Source organism: Pleurodeles waltl, chromosome 5 (assembly GCF_031143425.1).
Source record: "Pleurodeles waltl isolate 20211129_DDA chromosome 5, aPleWal1.hap1.20221129, whole genome shotgun sequence".
NCBI classification, from domain to species: Eukaryota; Metazoa; Chordata; class Amphibia; order Caudata; family Salamandridae; genus Pleurodeles; species Pleurodeles waltl.
Window position 1 is genome coordinate 622,214,665 of NC_090444.1, and position 16,048 is coordinate 622,230,712.

The 16,048-nt window shown below is 43.4% G+C and overlaps 1 protein-coding gene across 3 annotated transcripts in view; it reads right to left on the reverse strand.

Moving 5' to 3' along the window:
* The window catches only part of RMDN2 (regulator of microtubule dynamics 2), a 516,997-nt gene that overhangs the window by 215,941 nt on the left and 285,008 nt on the right, over window positions 1-16,048 (reverse strand). For all 3 annotated transcript variants that reach the window (XM_069234474.1, XM_069234475.1, XM_069234476.1), the window contains one exon: window positions 7,146-7,221. In XM_069234474.1, the coding sequence (XP_069090575.1) occupies window positions 7,146-7,221 (76 nt within the window). The remainder of the gene's footprint in view (window positions 1-7,145; window positions 7,222-16,048) is intronic.

Genomic DNA, 16,048 nt, shown 5'->3' on the forward strand with positions numbered 1-16,048 from the left:
CCCGACGCGTGTTTGCACACTGCACCCGGCCGCCCCAGTGCCGCTGAGGGTGCACTTTCTGTGCTGACTTGTGTCCCCCCCGGAGCCCTACAAAACCCCCCTGGTCTGCCCTCCGAAGACGCGGGTACTTACCTGCTGGCAGACTGGAACCGGGGCACCCCCTTCTCCATTGAAGCCTATTTGTTTTGGACACCACTTTGAACTCTGCACCTGACCGGCCCTGAGCTGCTGGTGTGGTGACTTTGGGGTTGCTCTGAACCCCCAACGGTGGACTACCTTGGACCCCAATTTGAACCCCGTAGGTGGTTTACTTACCTGCAAGAACTAACATTACTTTACCTCCCCCAGGAACTGTTGAAAATTGCACTGTGTCCACTTTTGAAATAGCTATATGTGTTTTGTGTAAAAAGTATATATGCTATTGTGATTATTCAAAGTTCCTAAAGTACTTACCTGCAATACCTTTCAAATGAGATATTACATGTAGAATTTGAACCTGTGGTTCTTAAAATAAACTAAGAAAATATATTTTTCTATAACAAAACCTATTGGCCTGGAATTGTCTCTGAGTGTGTGTTCCTCATTTATTGCCTGTGTGTATGTACAACAAATGCTTAACACTACTCCTTTGATAAGCCTACTGCTCGACCACACTACCACAAAAAAGAGCATTAGTATTATCTCTTTTTGCCACTATCTTACCTCTAAGGGGAACCCCTGGACTCTGTGCATACTATTCCTTACTTTGAAATAGTGCATACAGAGCCAACTTCCTACATTGGTGGATCAGCGGTGGGGTACAAGACTTTGCATTTGCTGGACTACTCAGCCAATACCTGATCACACAACAAAATTCAAAAAATTGTCATTAGAAATTGATTTTTGCAATTTGAACTATTTTTCTAAATTCTTAAAAGTCCTGCTAGGGCCTTGTGTTAGTCCCTGTTTAGCATTCCTTTTAGAGTTTAAAAGTTTTGTGAAAGTTTGAATTAGAACCTAGAACTAGTTTTAGATTCTTAAAAAGTGTTCCAACTTTTAGAAGCATAATGTCTAGTGCAGAGATGAATGTGGAGGAACTCGACCTCACACCTTACCTCCATCTTAAGATGAGGGAGCTAAGGTCACCCTGCAAAATAAAGAAAATAACAATGGGCCCCAGACCTTCCAAACTACAGCTCCAGGAGCTTTTGGCAGAGTTTGAAAAGGCCAACCCCTCTGAGGATGGCAACACAGAGGATGAAGATAGTGACTTGGAGGAAAATTCCCACCTACCAGTCTTAACTAGGGAGAACAGGGCCACTCCAGCCCTGTCTCCAAATATAGTAGTCAGAGATGCTGCTTCCCTCACAGGAGGGACCAACATCTCTGAAATCACTGAGGATAACTCCAGTGAAGAGGACATCCAGTTAGCCAGGATGGCCAAAAGATTGGCTTTGGAAAGACAGATCCTAGCCATAGAAAGGGAAAGACAAGAGATGGGCCTAGGACCCATCAATGGTGGCAGCAACATAACTAGGGTCAGAGATTCTCCTGACATGTTGAAAATCCCTAAAGGGATTGTAACTAAATATGAAGATGGTGATGACATCACCAAATGGTTCACAGCTTTTGAGAGGGCTTGTGTAACCAGAAAAGTGAACAAATCTCACTGGGGTGCTCTCCTTTGGGAAATGTTCACTGGAAAGTGTAGGGATAGACTCCTCACACTCTCTGGAAAAGATGCAGAATCTTATGACCTCATGAAAGGAACCCTGATTGAGGGCTTTGGATTCTCCACTGAGGAGTATAGAATTAGATTCAGGGGGGCTCAAAAAACCTCGAGCCAGACCTGGGTTGATTTTGTGGACTACTCAGTGAAAACACTGGATGGTTGGATTCAAGGCAGTGGTGTTAATAATTATGATGGGCTGTACAATTTATTTGTGAAAGAACACCTGTTAAGTAATTGTTCAAATGATAAACTGCATCAGCATCTGGTAGACCTAGGACCAATTTCTCCCCAAGAGTTGGGAAAGAAGGCGGACCATTGGGTCAAGACTAGGGTGACCAAGACTTCCACAGGGGGTGACCAAAAGAAAGTGGTCACAAAGCCTCCCCAGGGGAAGAGTGTTGAGACATCCAAAAACAAAAATAGTAAAGAGTCTTCTTCAGGCCCCCAAAAACCTGCACAGGAGGGTGGGCCCAGAGCCTCTTCACAAAACAATTTTGGGTACAAGGGTAAAAACTTTGATCCCAAAAAGGCCTGGTGTCGTAGCTGTAATCAGCCTGGACACCAAACTGGAGACAAGGCCTGTCCCAAGAAAACTACCACTTCTAACTCCACTCCAGCTAACACTGGAATGGCTAGTCTCCAAGTGGGATCAACAGTGTGCCCAGAGCAAATCAGGTGTCACACTGAAGCTACATTAGTCTCTGAGGGTGGGGTGGATTTAGCCACACTGGCTGCCTGGCCTCTTAACATGCAAAAATACAGGCAGCAGCTCTTAATTAATGGGACAAGTGTAGAAGGCCTGAGGGATACAGGTGCCAGTGTCACTATGGTGACAGAGAAACTGGTTTCCCCTGGTCAATACCTGGCTGGACAAACTTATCCAGTCACCAACGCTGACAATCAGACTAAAGTACATCCCATGGCTATGGTAACTTTAGAGTGGGGAGGGGTCAATGGCCTGAAACAGGTGGTGGTCTCCTCAAATATCCCAGTAGACTGTTTGCTTGGAAATGACCTGGAGTCCTCAGCATGGGCTGAGGTAGAACTGAAAACCCATGCAGCCATGCTGGGTATCCCTGAACTGGTGTGTGTCAAGACAAGGGCACAGTGCAAGGCTCAGGGTGAAAAAGTAGAGCTGGAGTCTGGAAAAAGGGCCCAGCCTACCTAGAGGAAAGGAAAGCCAGCTGGGAAACCAGCTGCAACACAACAACAAAAAGAGAACCTCTCTTCTCAGGAAGAAGTTCTGCCCTCTGAGGGGACTGAGCCTATTGAGTTAGAACCTTATCAGGTTGAGCTCTTAGGCCCAGGGGGACCCTCAAGGGAGCAGTTGTGTAAGGGGCAAGAAACCTGTCCCTCTCTTGAAGGCTTTAGGCAGCAAGCTGCTGAAGAGTCCAATGGCAAGAAAACTGGAACACATAGGGTCTATTGGGAAGATGGGCTCCTGTACACTGAGGCAAGAGATCCCAAACCTGGTGCCACTAGGAGAGTGGTAGTGCCTCAGGCGTTCTGAGAGTTCATACTGACCTTAGCCCATGATATTCCCCTTGCTGGGCATTTGGGACAAACCAAGACGTAGAAGAGACTAGTCAACCACTTCTACTGGCCCAACATGTCCCAAAAAATTAAGGAGTTTTGTGTCTCCTGTACCACCTGTCAAGCCAGTGGTAAGACAGGTGGACATCCAAAGGCCCCCCTCATTCCACTTCCAGTGGTGGGGGTCCCCTTTGAAAGGGTGGGTGTGGACATAGTGGGTCCACTTGAACCTCCCACAGCCTCAGGAAATATGTACATACTAGTAGTAGTGGATCATGCTACTAGGTATCCTGAAGCTATTCCCCTTAGGTCGACTACTGCCCCTGCTGTAGCCAAGGCCCTCATTGGTATCTTTACCAGAGTGGGCTTCCCTAAGGAGGTGGTGTCTGACAGAGGTACCAACTTCATGTCAGCATACCTGAAACACATGTGGAATGAGTGTGGAGTGACTTATAAATTCACTACACCCTATCATCCACAAACTAATGGCCTTGTTGAGAGATTCAACAAGACATTAAAGGGCATGAACATGGGGCTCCCAGAAAAACTCAAAAGGAGATGGGATGTCCTCTTGCCATGTCTGCTTTTCGCTTACAGAGAGGTGCCTCAGAAGGGAGTAGGGTTCTCACCCTTTGAACTTCTGTTTGGCCACCCTGTAAGGGGACCACTAGCTCTTGTGAAAGAAGGCTGGGAGAGACCTCTTCATGAGCCTAAACAAGACATAGTGGACTATGTACTTGGCCTTCGCTCAAGGATGGCAGAGTACATGGAAAAGGCAAGTAAAAACCTTGAGGCCAGCCAACAGCTCCAGAAGTTTTGGTATGACCAAAAGGCTGCACTGGTTGAATTTCAACCAGGGCAGAAAGTCTGGGTTCTGGAGCCTGTGGCTCCCAGGGCACTCCAGGACAGATGGAGTGGCCCTTACCCAGTGCTAGAGAAGAAGAGTCAGGTCACCTACCTGGTGGACCTAGGCACTAGCAGGAGCCCCAAGAGGGTGATCCATGTGAACCGCCTCAAGCTCTTCCATGACAGGGCTGATGTGAATATGTTGATGGTAACAGATGAGGATCAGGAAGCTGAGAGTGAACCTCTCCCTGATCTCCTCTCATCAAACCCTAAAGATGGCTCAGTGGATGGAGTGATCTATTCAGACACCCTCTCTAGCCAACAGTAATCTGACTGTAGGAAGGTCCTGCAGCAGTTTGCTGAGCTCTTTTCCCTAACCCCTGGTCAGACACACCTGTGTACCCATGATGTGGACACAGGAGACAGCATGCCTGTCAAAAACAAAATTTTCAGACAGTCTGACCAAGTTAAGGAAAGCATCATGGTGGAAGTCCACAAGATGCTGGAATTGGGAGTAATTGAGCACTCTGACAGCCCCTGGGCTAGCCCAGTGGTCTTAGTCCCCAAACCTCACACCAAAGATGGAAAGAGAGAGATGAGGTTTTGTGTGGACTACAGAGGACTCAATTCTGTCACCAAGACAGATGCCCATCCCATTCCTAGAGCTGATGAACTGATAGACAAATTAGGTGCTGCCAAATTCTTAAGTACCTTTGACTTAACTGCAGGGTACTGGCAAATCAAAATGGCACCTGGAGCAAAAGAAAAGACAGCATACTCCACATCTGATGGGCATTATCAGTTTACTGTTATGCCCTTTGGTTTAAAGAATGCCCCTGCCACCTACCTCCAATACCTTTCAAATGAGATATTACATGTAGAATTTGAACCTGTGGTTCTTAAAATAAACTAAGAAAATATATTTTTCTATAACAAAACCTATTGGCCTGGAATTGTCTCTGAGTGTGTGTTCCTCATTTATTGCCTGTGTGTATGTACAACAAATGCTTAACACTACTCCTTTGATAAGCCTATATTAGATAGAGAGGAACTTTGATCAATGGATTCAACTCCGAGTGTTTCCCAGTAGCTTTAAACACCTTATCTTGCTGAAGGCTACATAAAAGGCATTTTAGACCTCTGACCAGTTTATCTGCCTGCTCGAGGATCTAGACGATGAGAAGCAGAGAGAAGGACAGCTGTTTCTTTATAGAACACTGTTTCTATTGTTCAGAAAAGGTATGAGGGTGCAGACTAACTAAGAATGTGGAGTAGGCCCTTTTTGGTGCTAGCCTTTACTTATTTAATCAAGGGATTGGAGGGGTTGGATATACTGATGCAGAGACACCATAAAATACCATCATAATGGTACAGTATTTTTTGTTGTACTGCCTATGGATAAGTATTGTTACCGCCATCTTGTTTATTTTTATTCTAACTACTATTTATACTGTGTGAACTAGGATGGAAATATGCTTTTAATACATCTTGAAAATGTATTTCAAGTTTCGTAGTATTCTTTATTGTGTCTATTCATGATGAAAGAGGGTTTGTGGTTCTGCTAATTATTCCTGTGTATCTCACAGGACTGATTGGTAACCTAATATACACGTCACTCATGCAATGCTCAGTGAGTTCTCGGGGGGATTGCATTCCATCAGGTTCTCTGTGTCATGGTGGTAGACTAAGTCCTTGACACTATAAGGTCTAGAGAACCTTCTGTTAGGCCGTATACTGGAGAGAAATCAGGAAAACAGTTTCTATAGTTCAGAAAAGGTATGCAGGTGCAGACCAACTGGAATGCGGCCCATAATTATTGATAGTGGATTGGATAAAATTAAGCATTTCACTCATCACTTTGTTTTTCACAGACACAGAGAAGACACTTTTGCACTTTCCAAAACAAACATAAGTATGAAAACCCATAAAAGGGGAACAAAAGGAAGGCCTATTCCCCAAGTGTACCCTATAGAAGTACATTTGTGAGGCAATTATAAATCTAAGGGCACCCTAAAACAGGTATTTCCTTTAATTTCCATTCCCCCTTCTCAATACCGGACACCTCTCAAAATGATCTGAATGAAAAGAGTGTCAGGTAATTGCTCTCAAACTCTATGATGGCTGGTCAGACAGCAGGATGGCTTGAACCATATTATCCCTATTTAAGTTATGCGGAGTCCTGTGTGATGCCAGGTACCTCTTTAGTATGTCCCCGGTATGCTGCAGAGTATTTCCAAAGACATACTCTCATCCACAACATTGGGCTATACTGGGAGACTGCAGTTATCTGAGAGCGGCACTTCAAGCAGGTGACTAGAAGTTGATACTCTGCTTGTGATATTCCATTTAATTGGAGCAGAACCTTGAAAACGTAACATTCCCTACCTACTTAAAACAAGCATTTGCTAAGCTAATACATCTGTCTTGGCTTTAGCATTAAAGAACTATCCGATTTGCAGATGCATCATTAGCATAGCCTATATCTGCTCATGTCTATACTTTGTGAAAAAAACAGCACTAAAACCAACATGTTGTTGGGGCTGCAAAGACGAAAAATAGATGGAAAATCAAAAACTAGGTAATAATGGTGTGTTCTTATAACAGTCACAAATCACCAGCTAAAACGTCAGCTTGTCATAGGGAGCAAACTTCAGAACAAACAGTGGCTCTCAATTGCACCCTACTGATCATGTCACATGTGCAGTCAACAGTTACATGAAGTGCCAGAACCAATAGCTAATTGAAGCACAAAGACGACAATGTAATCCCATAGGCTTGCCGACAGCCTCTCCAAGCAATGGCAGCTCATAAGAAACACAGGAAAGTCAGGGTGGTGACCTATATTCAAATCTAAAAAGGCAACTTATTTCCTTGTGAAAGACTGTTAAAAATTAGACCACTGCACAGGTTGTAGTCATTGCCATTTAGTGGAAAGGAATGAAATGGGCGAGCAAGCTGTACAGAGGACAAATCATTGACACTGCCAGTACCCTACACATGTAGAACCTGACAATAACAGCAATTAAATAAGCATTCAAGTTAAAATGTACAGTACCTTGAAGAGATAGCCATTCTTGATTTTATTTTGTACACTTTCATATTCGGACAAATAACCACACATGATGGCGAACCTGGAAAATGCAGAAAAAATAGTATGTCCATATTAAGCCAAACAAATGTATCCTACATTCTAACTCAAAGCATTCAAATATCACACGTTCGGAATTGTCATTTAAATTATGTCTACAAGCCGTTTCACCGTAAAGATTTGCGTTGCATGCTGACCCCGGAATGAACAGGCAGACCTAACACAACTTAAGCAAAAGCATGGTGTAATAACAAGCAGACATACAGAGTAAGCACAGCGCAGAAAAAGTCCCAAACAGGATGGAACGGCTAATAATGCTCTAAATCAGGACATACTTTTAATGTGGTTCTTTCTTCTACAGACGCTCAGCTTTGAAGCAATATATATATAATGGGTACTACTATGGCCCATTTATTGAGTGGGATGAAAGATTAGGTACTGCCAGTATTTCATTTATGGACCCGCAGGATGCACCCAGATGTTGTCAGCAAGTAAATTAACTTTTTCATGTATACACTCAGGTTACAATTTAAAGTCAGTAAATGCTCTAATTAAATAAGTTACCAATGACACTTGACAGAAAGCTTTTTTTCACCACAGAACCTCTTTGACTCAATTGTAGTTACAAGCAAAGCCTCAACATAAATGTAAACAGATTCTACTAGGGTGAATGGCTGGGCCTAGCAACAAGTGCCTCTGTTGTACTGGAAGATCGATGTTTCCTTGCAAAGGTGCAAACAGATGCCAGCAGGTCTTTCTGAGATGCTTGAAGGAAAAGAAGAATTCAGGGGGAGGTTTCAGATCCTCAAGGGCACCTCCTTTTTAGGTTTGACATTAGCCAAGGCCTTTGGATTTTACTAAAATAAGATGTATATTACACTTAATTAAAGAGGCTTTCAGTCAACCCTCTTCATCAACTGGACTGTTGATGTGTCATTCTGATTTTGCTTCCACCCACTACAGCATACAGCATACAGCGTGGGACAATGGGTCAGCCTACTTAAGCTTCTTGCTGACGTCACTCTAAGTGACTGCATTTTGCTCTTTCACAATAGGCACATCCGCAAACAAGGTAGTTTATGGGGTTCCTGTTAGAACGCGTGTTGCTTGATGTGATAAGAGAACACATTTGAAGTGACCGCAGGCCATGTTTCAGCTTTATCCGTTTCTGTCTCCTTCCAAAGCGGATGTAACTTCCTTCTGGAGTGGACTGCTACAGTTTCACAGTATACCATATTATCTTCCTGGATTTGGTTTCACCAATGGTTCTTTAATAAACTTTGACCAGGAAAAAAGCCAAACTTTATCATGTCTTATTTGCAGAACACTTTTGCTTTGTCCTACTTTCTTTTTTCCATTCTTTCTTTCCTTCTTTTTTGCTTCCTGTCCCTTTTCTCTCCCTTTGTCTTTCTTTTTTGCTTCTTTATTTTTGCCTTCTTTACTTTTTCCTTTCTATCCTTCTTACTATCTTTCTGCCTTATTTCCTTCTTTATTTGTTTATTATCATCTTTCCTTCTTTTGCCTTTTTTCTTCCTTTTTTCTTTCTAGCCTTTGGTCCCTTGCTTGCCTTCTTTCCTTGTTTTTTTCGGTCCTGCTTTCGTTTTGTCATCTTGCCTTGCTTTCCTTTTGCTCTTTTTTGCTTTCTTGTCTTCTCTCTTTTTCTTCCTTACCTTATTTTGCCTTTTTTCTTACTTTCTTTTTGCCTTCTTTATTTTTTCATTCTTCCTTTTTGCCTACTGCCCTCCTTCCTTTTTGCCTCCACCCCTTCCTTCTGTTTTGACTGCCTTTGTTCCTTTTTTCCTTCCTTCCTTTCTTTCTTCCCTGTTTTCTTGCTTGCTTTCTCAAAAGTGAGGCTAGCAGTCAATGCAGACCAATGGCAATTTTTTACGTTCGTGTTAGCCAAGACCTTTTGATTTTACTAAAAGTATTATAACATATTTACTTATAGTGGTTTCCAACCAGGCTTCATCCATTAGTTTGTGATTGTGTCATTCACATTTTTCTTCCACCCAGCATGGATCAAGGGGTAATGTAAGCTCACCTCAGCCAATAACTAACTTTACTGTAAAATTCTAAATTAATCTCAAGACCTTATGCATTGCATTTAAGGCTGTTCACAAACTAGCCCTTGTCTTCATCGCTGGACGAGTAGGTGTCAAGGTATTTTCCAAACCTGTGGTCACACTCATCATCAGCCCATCTCTTGACAGTGCCTCCATTCCATAATGTTAGACAAGGGCGTCGCAGCCTTTCATTTTGTGCACCTAAACCTTGGACGACTCTACCTGTCTCGCTTCCAGAAGATATGGATCTGCTCTTCTTCAGACGCCCTTTAAAGCACGGTTTGTTTTTTAAACAACTCTGGTAACTTTTATTGCAAGGCCTCTGACGCAGTCAGCACTAGGAAACCAATGGTGACCGAGCACTTACCCTCTGCCCCTCCATGAGCACATGCTCAGAAACGGATGCCCTAATAGTAAGGCCGTTCGAAAGCCAACCTGCCAGGTAAAGGCATGCATCTCGCATGGATATTCAACAATCACATACATATTGAGTCCCGTTGGGGTTCACTAGTGTGGGTAGTGTCCACACTTTAAGATAGGTGAATCAAATGACACCTAATCTTGAGGCGAGGTAAGGCGCTGTAAATGAAGCAGTGCACGCCACAAGCTAAATTAACTAAGTTATTTATGTGAATGGTTACATTTTACTCATATCTTGTGTATGAATAACTCTTAAATGTCCATCAGTAAGACACATTTATAGAAAAAACCCAATGTGCAGCATTGCTTCGATGCTTTACGCATTTCCAGTCTCTGGCTTTCCCCGAGACTAAAGTTATATGCTGCCCCCATATGAGAAGATCTTTTTCAGTCGGATCGTGTCTAACATACTTTTATGATTCAAACACAGACTTAGCATTAAAGGCCTGCTTACATAAAGTTTTATCCTAGTGCAAAACATCATGAGTGAGTGCATCTTGAGGCTTACAGATTAGCATGTGGAGCAAAGAAGGCTTGCCCCCAAAGTAGAGGAATGCGCCAGGCCAAATAATTTGAGCAAACTGATTGAGTTTAATTTTTTGCAATGTTTTTTTAATAAGAAATGAATTTACTACACTTTAGTAGCCTTTTTTGCTGTAATCCCTGCTGAAGTTCTAGGCCTTTTTGGAGAAACTTGCCTGTCCGGATTTCTCATATTTCAATCTTCAACTTAGTTGGGCAGAAGAGATCCCAAAAAAGGTGAACCAAAACGTAGACATTTAAGACAAATCTCAGTAGCAATATACTTTTGTACTGAAGGTCAAAAGTCTGATTCCAAGCCGGATAATTGTTCCAGAGTGGACAAAATGAGTAGCCCTAAGCTAAGATGTAATAGTTGTAATTTCCAGGACTGCAAAACCGTGGTAGAAACCACTACATAAAAACTGCACTATCATCTTACATATTCACTAATAGCAGTATTGCAGATAAGAATTCTCAAAAGGAGAATCATTTAAGTATTCACTTGCCACTGTCTAATATTCACTGTTGTTCATCCCCACATTTCCTACCCTTGTTAAAATGTTTCCGGTCATCCTAATTGTCTCACAGCCAATAATCGCTGCCTGTTTACATAAGATCTATTTGTATATATATATATTTAGACCACAGTGGGAAAAATTCCTTTCCACCATGTATCGGTGCACATGTCACAGACTCCGTTCACCTAACTTTCCAAAACGACACATCTTACATGCCATGAAACGCCTCTGATGGTTGAGCTTCTTTCCTTGCGCCCTGGGGTGGTGAACAGAGGCACATTTAAGGTGGGGGGTGACTGTTAAACCCTATTCCTCATTTACCCACATTGGGTGCCTGTACCATGCATCTCATTCAACCCCTATTAGTAAGTAGTACTAGTTTTAGCTAGTAAGAATCAGTGCTTAATTTAAGCTAGCGGTTTCTGGTGCGGGACACCGGCACTTATTTTTGAGGACCGCCTCAAGCATTTACTGTGAGCAAATGACACAAATGGGAAAGACGAAAGAAGAGAAAAACAAAAAAGCGTCACAAAGGGAGAACGCAGAAACCTGCAGGAATGAGCTGGAGGGGCAGAGAGTGGCTGTACATGGATTGAAGGGGCCCGAGATGGCTTCAGAATTACGCTGCCTCAGTTAGCATTTAACTGCAGCAGCCATGTGTTTCAGAGGAAAGCTTTGGGCACCGGCACGTTTTTATTTACAAATTAAGCACTGGTAAGGATGCTTTCATATTGCTTACACAATGCATGTCCAGTATCCTTTTCTAATGAACAAATACACTATGGGAACTTTTTTAGTGAATGAGAACATATCATATCTGGCCTTTAAAGAAGTAGTTATTTTTTATGGTCTTGTCTGTTGATTTGATTTTAGCCTTATCTACCTGAGAGTGCCACAGCGCGGCAGAGGGTGACAGGAACAAAGCAAGCAGTCCGAATTCCCCAGCAGATAATGGTTGGAACAACAGTCTACTCTCGCTCACAAACACTGACCCTTCCACTCCTGCGTGAAGCAAAGCTGGTGTACCCAGCTCGATTGTCAGTTGGTGTGGATCTGCAGCTCCCTGATGCTGAGGTGGGTCACCATACCACCTTTAGGCTGGCGCCTCCACAGGCTGGCTTAGCTTACTCAGCGTAATTGCAGTGAAGACATAGGGGTGAGATGACATCTCCATGGTGGTGGTCCTTGAAGGACTGCATTGAGGAATGCCTTGATCATGCAACGGGCCGAGGCTGCAGGAAGAGTATCACATGCCTTGCGTCCTAGTCCACTCTAGGGCATATCATCTACACCGAAGGAGGAGCAGTAACAAATCAGCAGCTTCCTGTATTTCACTGGATGCAGAGACCATTAAGTATATGATGCTGTGGCCATCTTGTGTGACTGGGACCCCCAGGGTTGTCCCCCACAATGCTGGACCAGCTGCTGAACAGAATACAGAGATTGGAGTGCAGCAGTGGTTTCTCCTGAAACAGGGAGAATATCTATTAGCAATCTGCCTATTACATAGTTCTTGAAGGGTAAAGAGTCTCTTAAAGGCGGAGTAACACACCCCAAATGCTGCACATTCAAAGGCTGAGTTGCCAGAAAGCGGAAGATCAATGTAAGGATGGAGCAAAACCACCTCTCCGAACAGAGACCTTTCTACTCTTTTTATGATGATATTGATACTTTTTATGATCACATGAGATCTGTCAAACAGCTAAAGCTGGATGTAGTAACAAAGATTTTACACACACACACACACACACCCTTCCCCCCACCTCTCTCCCTCCTTCTCTGTACAGAATGTGTATTAACTAATAAACCTAACTTACTGATAATGAAACGTGACATTTATTTGAGACTGAAGCCTGTAACTTACAGGTATCATAGTTTGTTTGGCACGCCATCAAGTCCCCAATCTATTTATTACCTTCTATACTCAAGCACGCATAATAGAATACAGGTCGACAAAAATCCATGAATAGTTTTGAAGGACTTACAGGTTTTTCACTTAGCTTTCAAATAATCTTCCCCCCTTTGTAACACTCCCCAATTCTCCCTGTATCCCATGTCGTATCTCCCACTCTCGCTTGTTATATTGCCTTTTGATGCATCATCTAGTTGGTCACACGGTGGTGGCTGTTGGAGAATCTCGGACTCCTACACGGGTTTCAGAAAGTAAGATCCATCCCTGTCACCCATCACTTTTTCAAATCTCTAACAAACACTGTCTGGTTCTACTATTGATGGCAGCTGGGCATGGCCATTCATTGTAAACTACACATGTTGAGCCAAAGTAATCACAACGCCTCATCCATGGTCCTTTTTATGCTAATTTCGGAACAATCAATGATGTGTCTGCTCGACCGCTGAAAAGTAACCTGGATACTGTGATGTACGTACTGTGATCAGCTGAAACTTGCTTCTGATAGTGATACCGAGCTCTGTCTGCTTACAGCATTTAAGACGTTTCAGCACCACAAGCAGCAAGCATCTTGGGCACGGACTATTACTTTTATGTTGTAGGAAACAGTGGGTGAATAAGAGCCAGAGGGTCTGTTTTATATCACTTTATAATGCTTAGTAAATATCATGCTTTACACATGCCAGGGAGGATTATTTATGTACGCGAGTCAGAGTCTGAAATAAAGTTATATTTCACTTGTTCATGGCCTTTTATTTGGGAAACTATAAAAATAACTCTCAATAATAACAATCTTCCTGCTGACTATCGCGTGGATTTATTGGATTTCCTGCGCTGAAAGCGCTCAGAGCTCCAAGGTCGATATATATTCTCATTTTGCTTTTAACAAAATATGCAATAAATGGACAGGCTGCTGTAAGGACCTCCCAGATCAACTGTCATTTACATGAAACACTTATCTGGAAGTAAGCGAAATAGCTCAATGAGCTGGCTGCCGTTATCAATGACGTCTGATACTTGAGTACCTTACTCTACCCTCAAGAGATCACAAATACATTTCAGATAGATTCTTCAACCCGAAAAGGCCTTCATGAAGAAAACAGTGCTTGAAGACTTCTTCCCTTCTGCCTCAATCCCTCCCAGGCTTTTAATGGGGCCAGTAAGAGACCGAGCACCTCTCCAGACCTTCCAACGCTTCTTGCGGTCTGAAACCAAGAACACGATTCCCTCTGCAATTTAAAAATCAAATGCCAGTAAACTATAACACGTTCTAAGAGAATCTCCCAAGTGGGTTGTGGCAGTACAGAAGGCACATACGTCTGTTTTTAAAGCCATGTAATGCAGGCTGAGGCACAAAAAATTGCCGCAATTTCACTGTCATTTGTAAAAGTCTGTAAGAACTGCAACCCCAAGCAGGGCTGTAGGCCTTTTTTAAGTAACCCACTGCTCATCCGACAGAGCAGAAACAGATTACAATCTGGGATAGCCGTTTTTGTATTTAAGGAAATAAGAGGCTACTGCCTGCTCCTGATATACTTGGTGTATCAAAAGATACCCTAGGTTTCTAGGGTAGGAGAAGTGCAGGATAGATCATCCTTCAGCAAAACCTTTTAATAAGCTAACCTGGTTGCAGAAGTACAGAGGCCTGGTACAGGTTGCTCTATGGAGGTCAGAACCATAAGGTGGAGGGGCTAAGGAAATAAGGGGTGAGGTTAAGACAGACAAAATGGCGCCTGCCCTAACCTTTTTCATCCCCACACCAAGGATACAAGTGCAGGAGAATGCTTGCCAAAAGGCATAGCGCCTGAATGTGGCAGAGGTAAAGGCAGCATTTAAAGGGTCCAATAGTAGGGCAGCAAGGGCCAAATAAAGAGAAGGCCAAATGGAAAGCAAAGCAAAGGACACAGAATGAGAACTTCAAGTAGCTCTTACAACAGAAAGGTAGCTTGGCCAGTGTCTCATACAAGGCAGATGTCACTAGCACGGATATGGACATGCAGCAAGTCACTGGCAAAGCGCAGAGCTCTACGGGATCCAACCGTGCTGTCAGACATTACCAAACCCTCTGACAGCTTGGCTGGGGGAAGACTGCTGATCCCCACTCAGGTGGCGCCAACCTTGGTGTAAGGCAATTGCTGCCCCAGGTGCGACCCGCCCAACAGCAATGGAAATACACTACATGAGCATCACTGGGTGAATCACCTATGGTAGCAAAATAAGCGGGTTTAGCCAGCCAAACACCAATGTTGGTAAAACTGAGGATATGGAGGAAATAATAGACATCTTTCTACTGTTAGAAGTATGGCTGAAGGATTTGTTCTGCTAAATCATTTTTTAATATATATTTATTGCGTTTTCATACATAGACAACACCAAATACAACACTGACAGTTATCTCCGTAACATAAAAGAAGTCTTGTCAAGCTTCAAAAAACAATGATGCATAATTATGACACATATTAGTTCACCTATCAGCTGTGCCCAACTATACCAATAAAGGGCAGCTAGTGTGCCCTACAGGAGGCCAAGTACCTATAAGGGTCGTGAACGATGTCCAGACATATTATCAACAATTTAACCTCAACAAAAAACGTTTGCAGTGGGAGCAATACCACAGTCAACAGGGGAGCATACCGATAATGCAGTACCACGGGAGATGTCACAGAGTGTGGGGAAGGGGAGAAAGACCCGGGGACCAATTGGCACCACCAAAGTGCACGCTTCACACTCTGGCTAGGGCCGGCTCTTAGCCTCTGGGCACCTAGTTTGTCCTGCAGCTTTAGTACAAATGTATCCCTCAGTGTGGCAGCACCAGCTCCACTATGCCTAAGAACCTCTCGAGACATGGCAACAGTCTCCACCGCTGCCCATTTGTGGTGTCTCCAACAGTGGAGTGGCCCCCTTCCAGGACATCCCTATCTGGCGCTTAAATAAAATCATGGCTAAATCCACAAACTTCATGAAGTGTCTAGATTTTTTTTGTCCTAAAGGTTATCCCCAGTTAACACATTTGGGGGGTTGGGAGCCAACTGTATCCCAACCGCTTGAGATATAACCTCCATCACTCTCACCCACATCTGTGCCAGTATTGGGCACCCCTACATCAGGTAGAAAAATGTTGCATCAAGGTATCTGCAACAAGGGCATTCAAACGACGAATGCAGGAACATCTTATGCCCTTAGTGAGGTGTGTGGTAGGCTTGGAGTAGATAGTTACATTGTGTGAACTTCTTGCGAGCATTGCGTAATGCTCGCTTGACATATGCCTGCACAAACTCCCACTGTTTGTTTGTGAAAACTACCCCCAGGTTCTCCACCCATTAGGTGTACTGCACAAAGCCTGTGCATTAGATGAGGCTGATAATGCACTATACTGCATGGTGACAGCTTTTCTGCCCATCCCTTGGAAGAACACATTTTTCAATTTGCTAAATCATG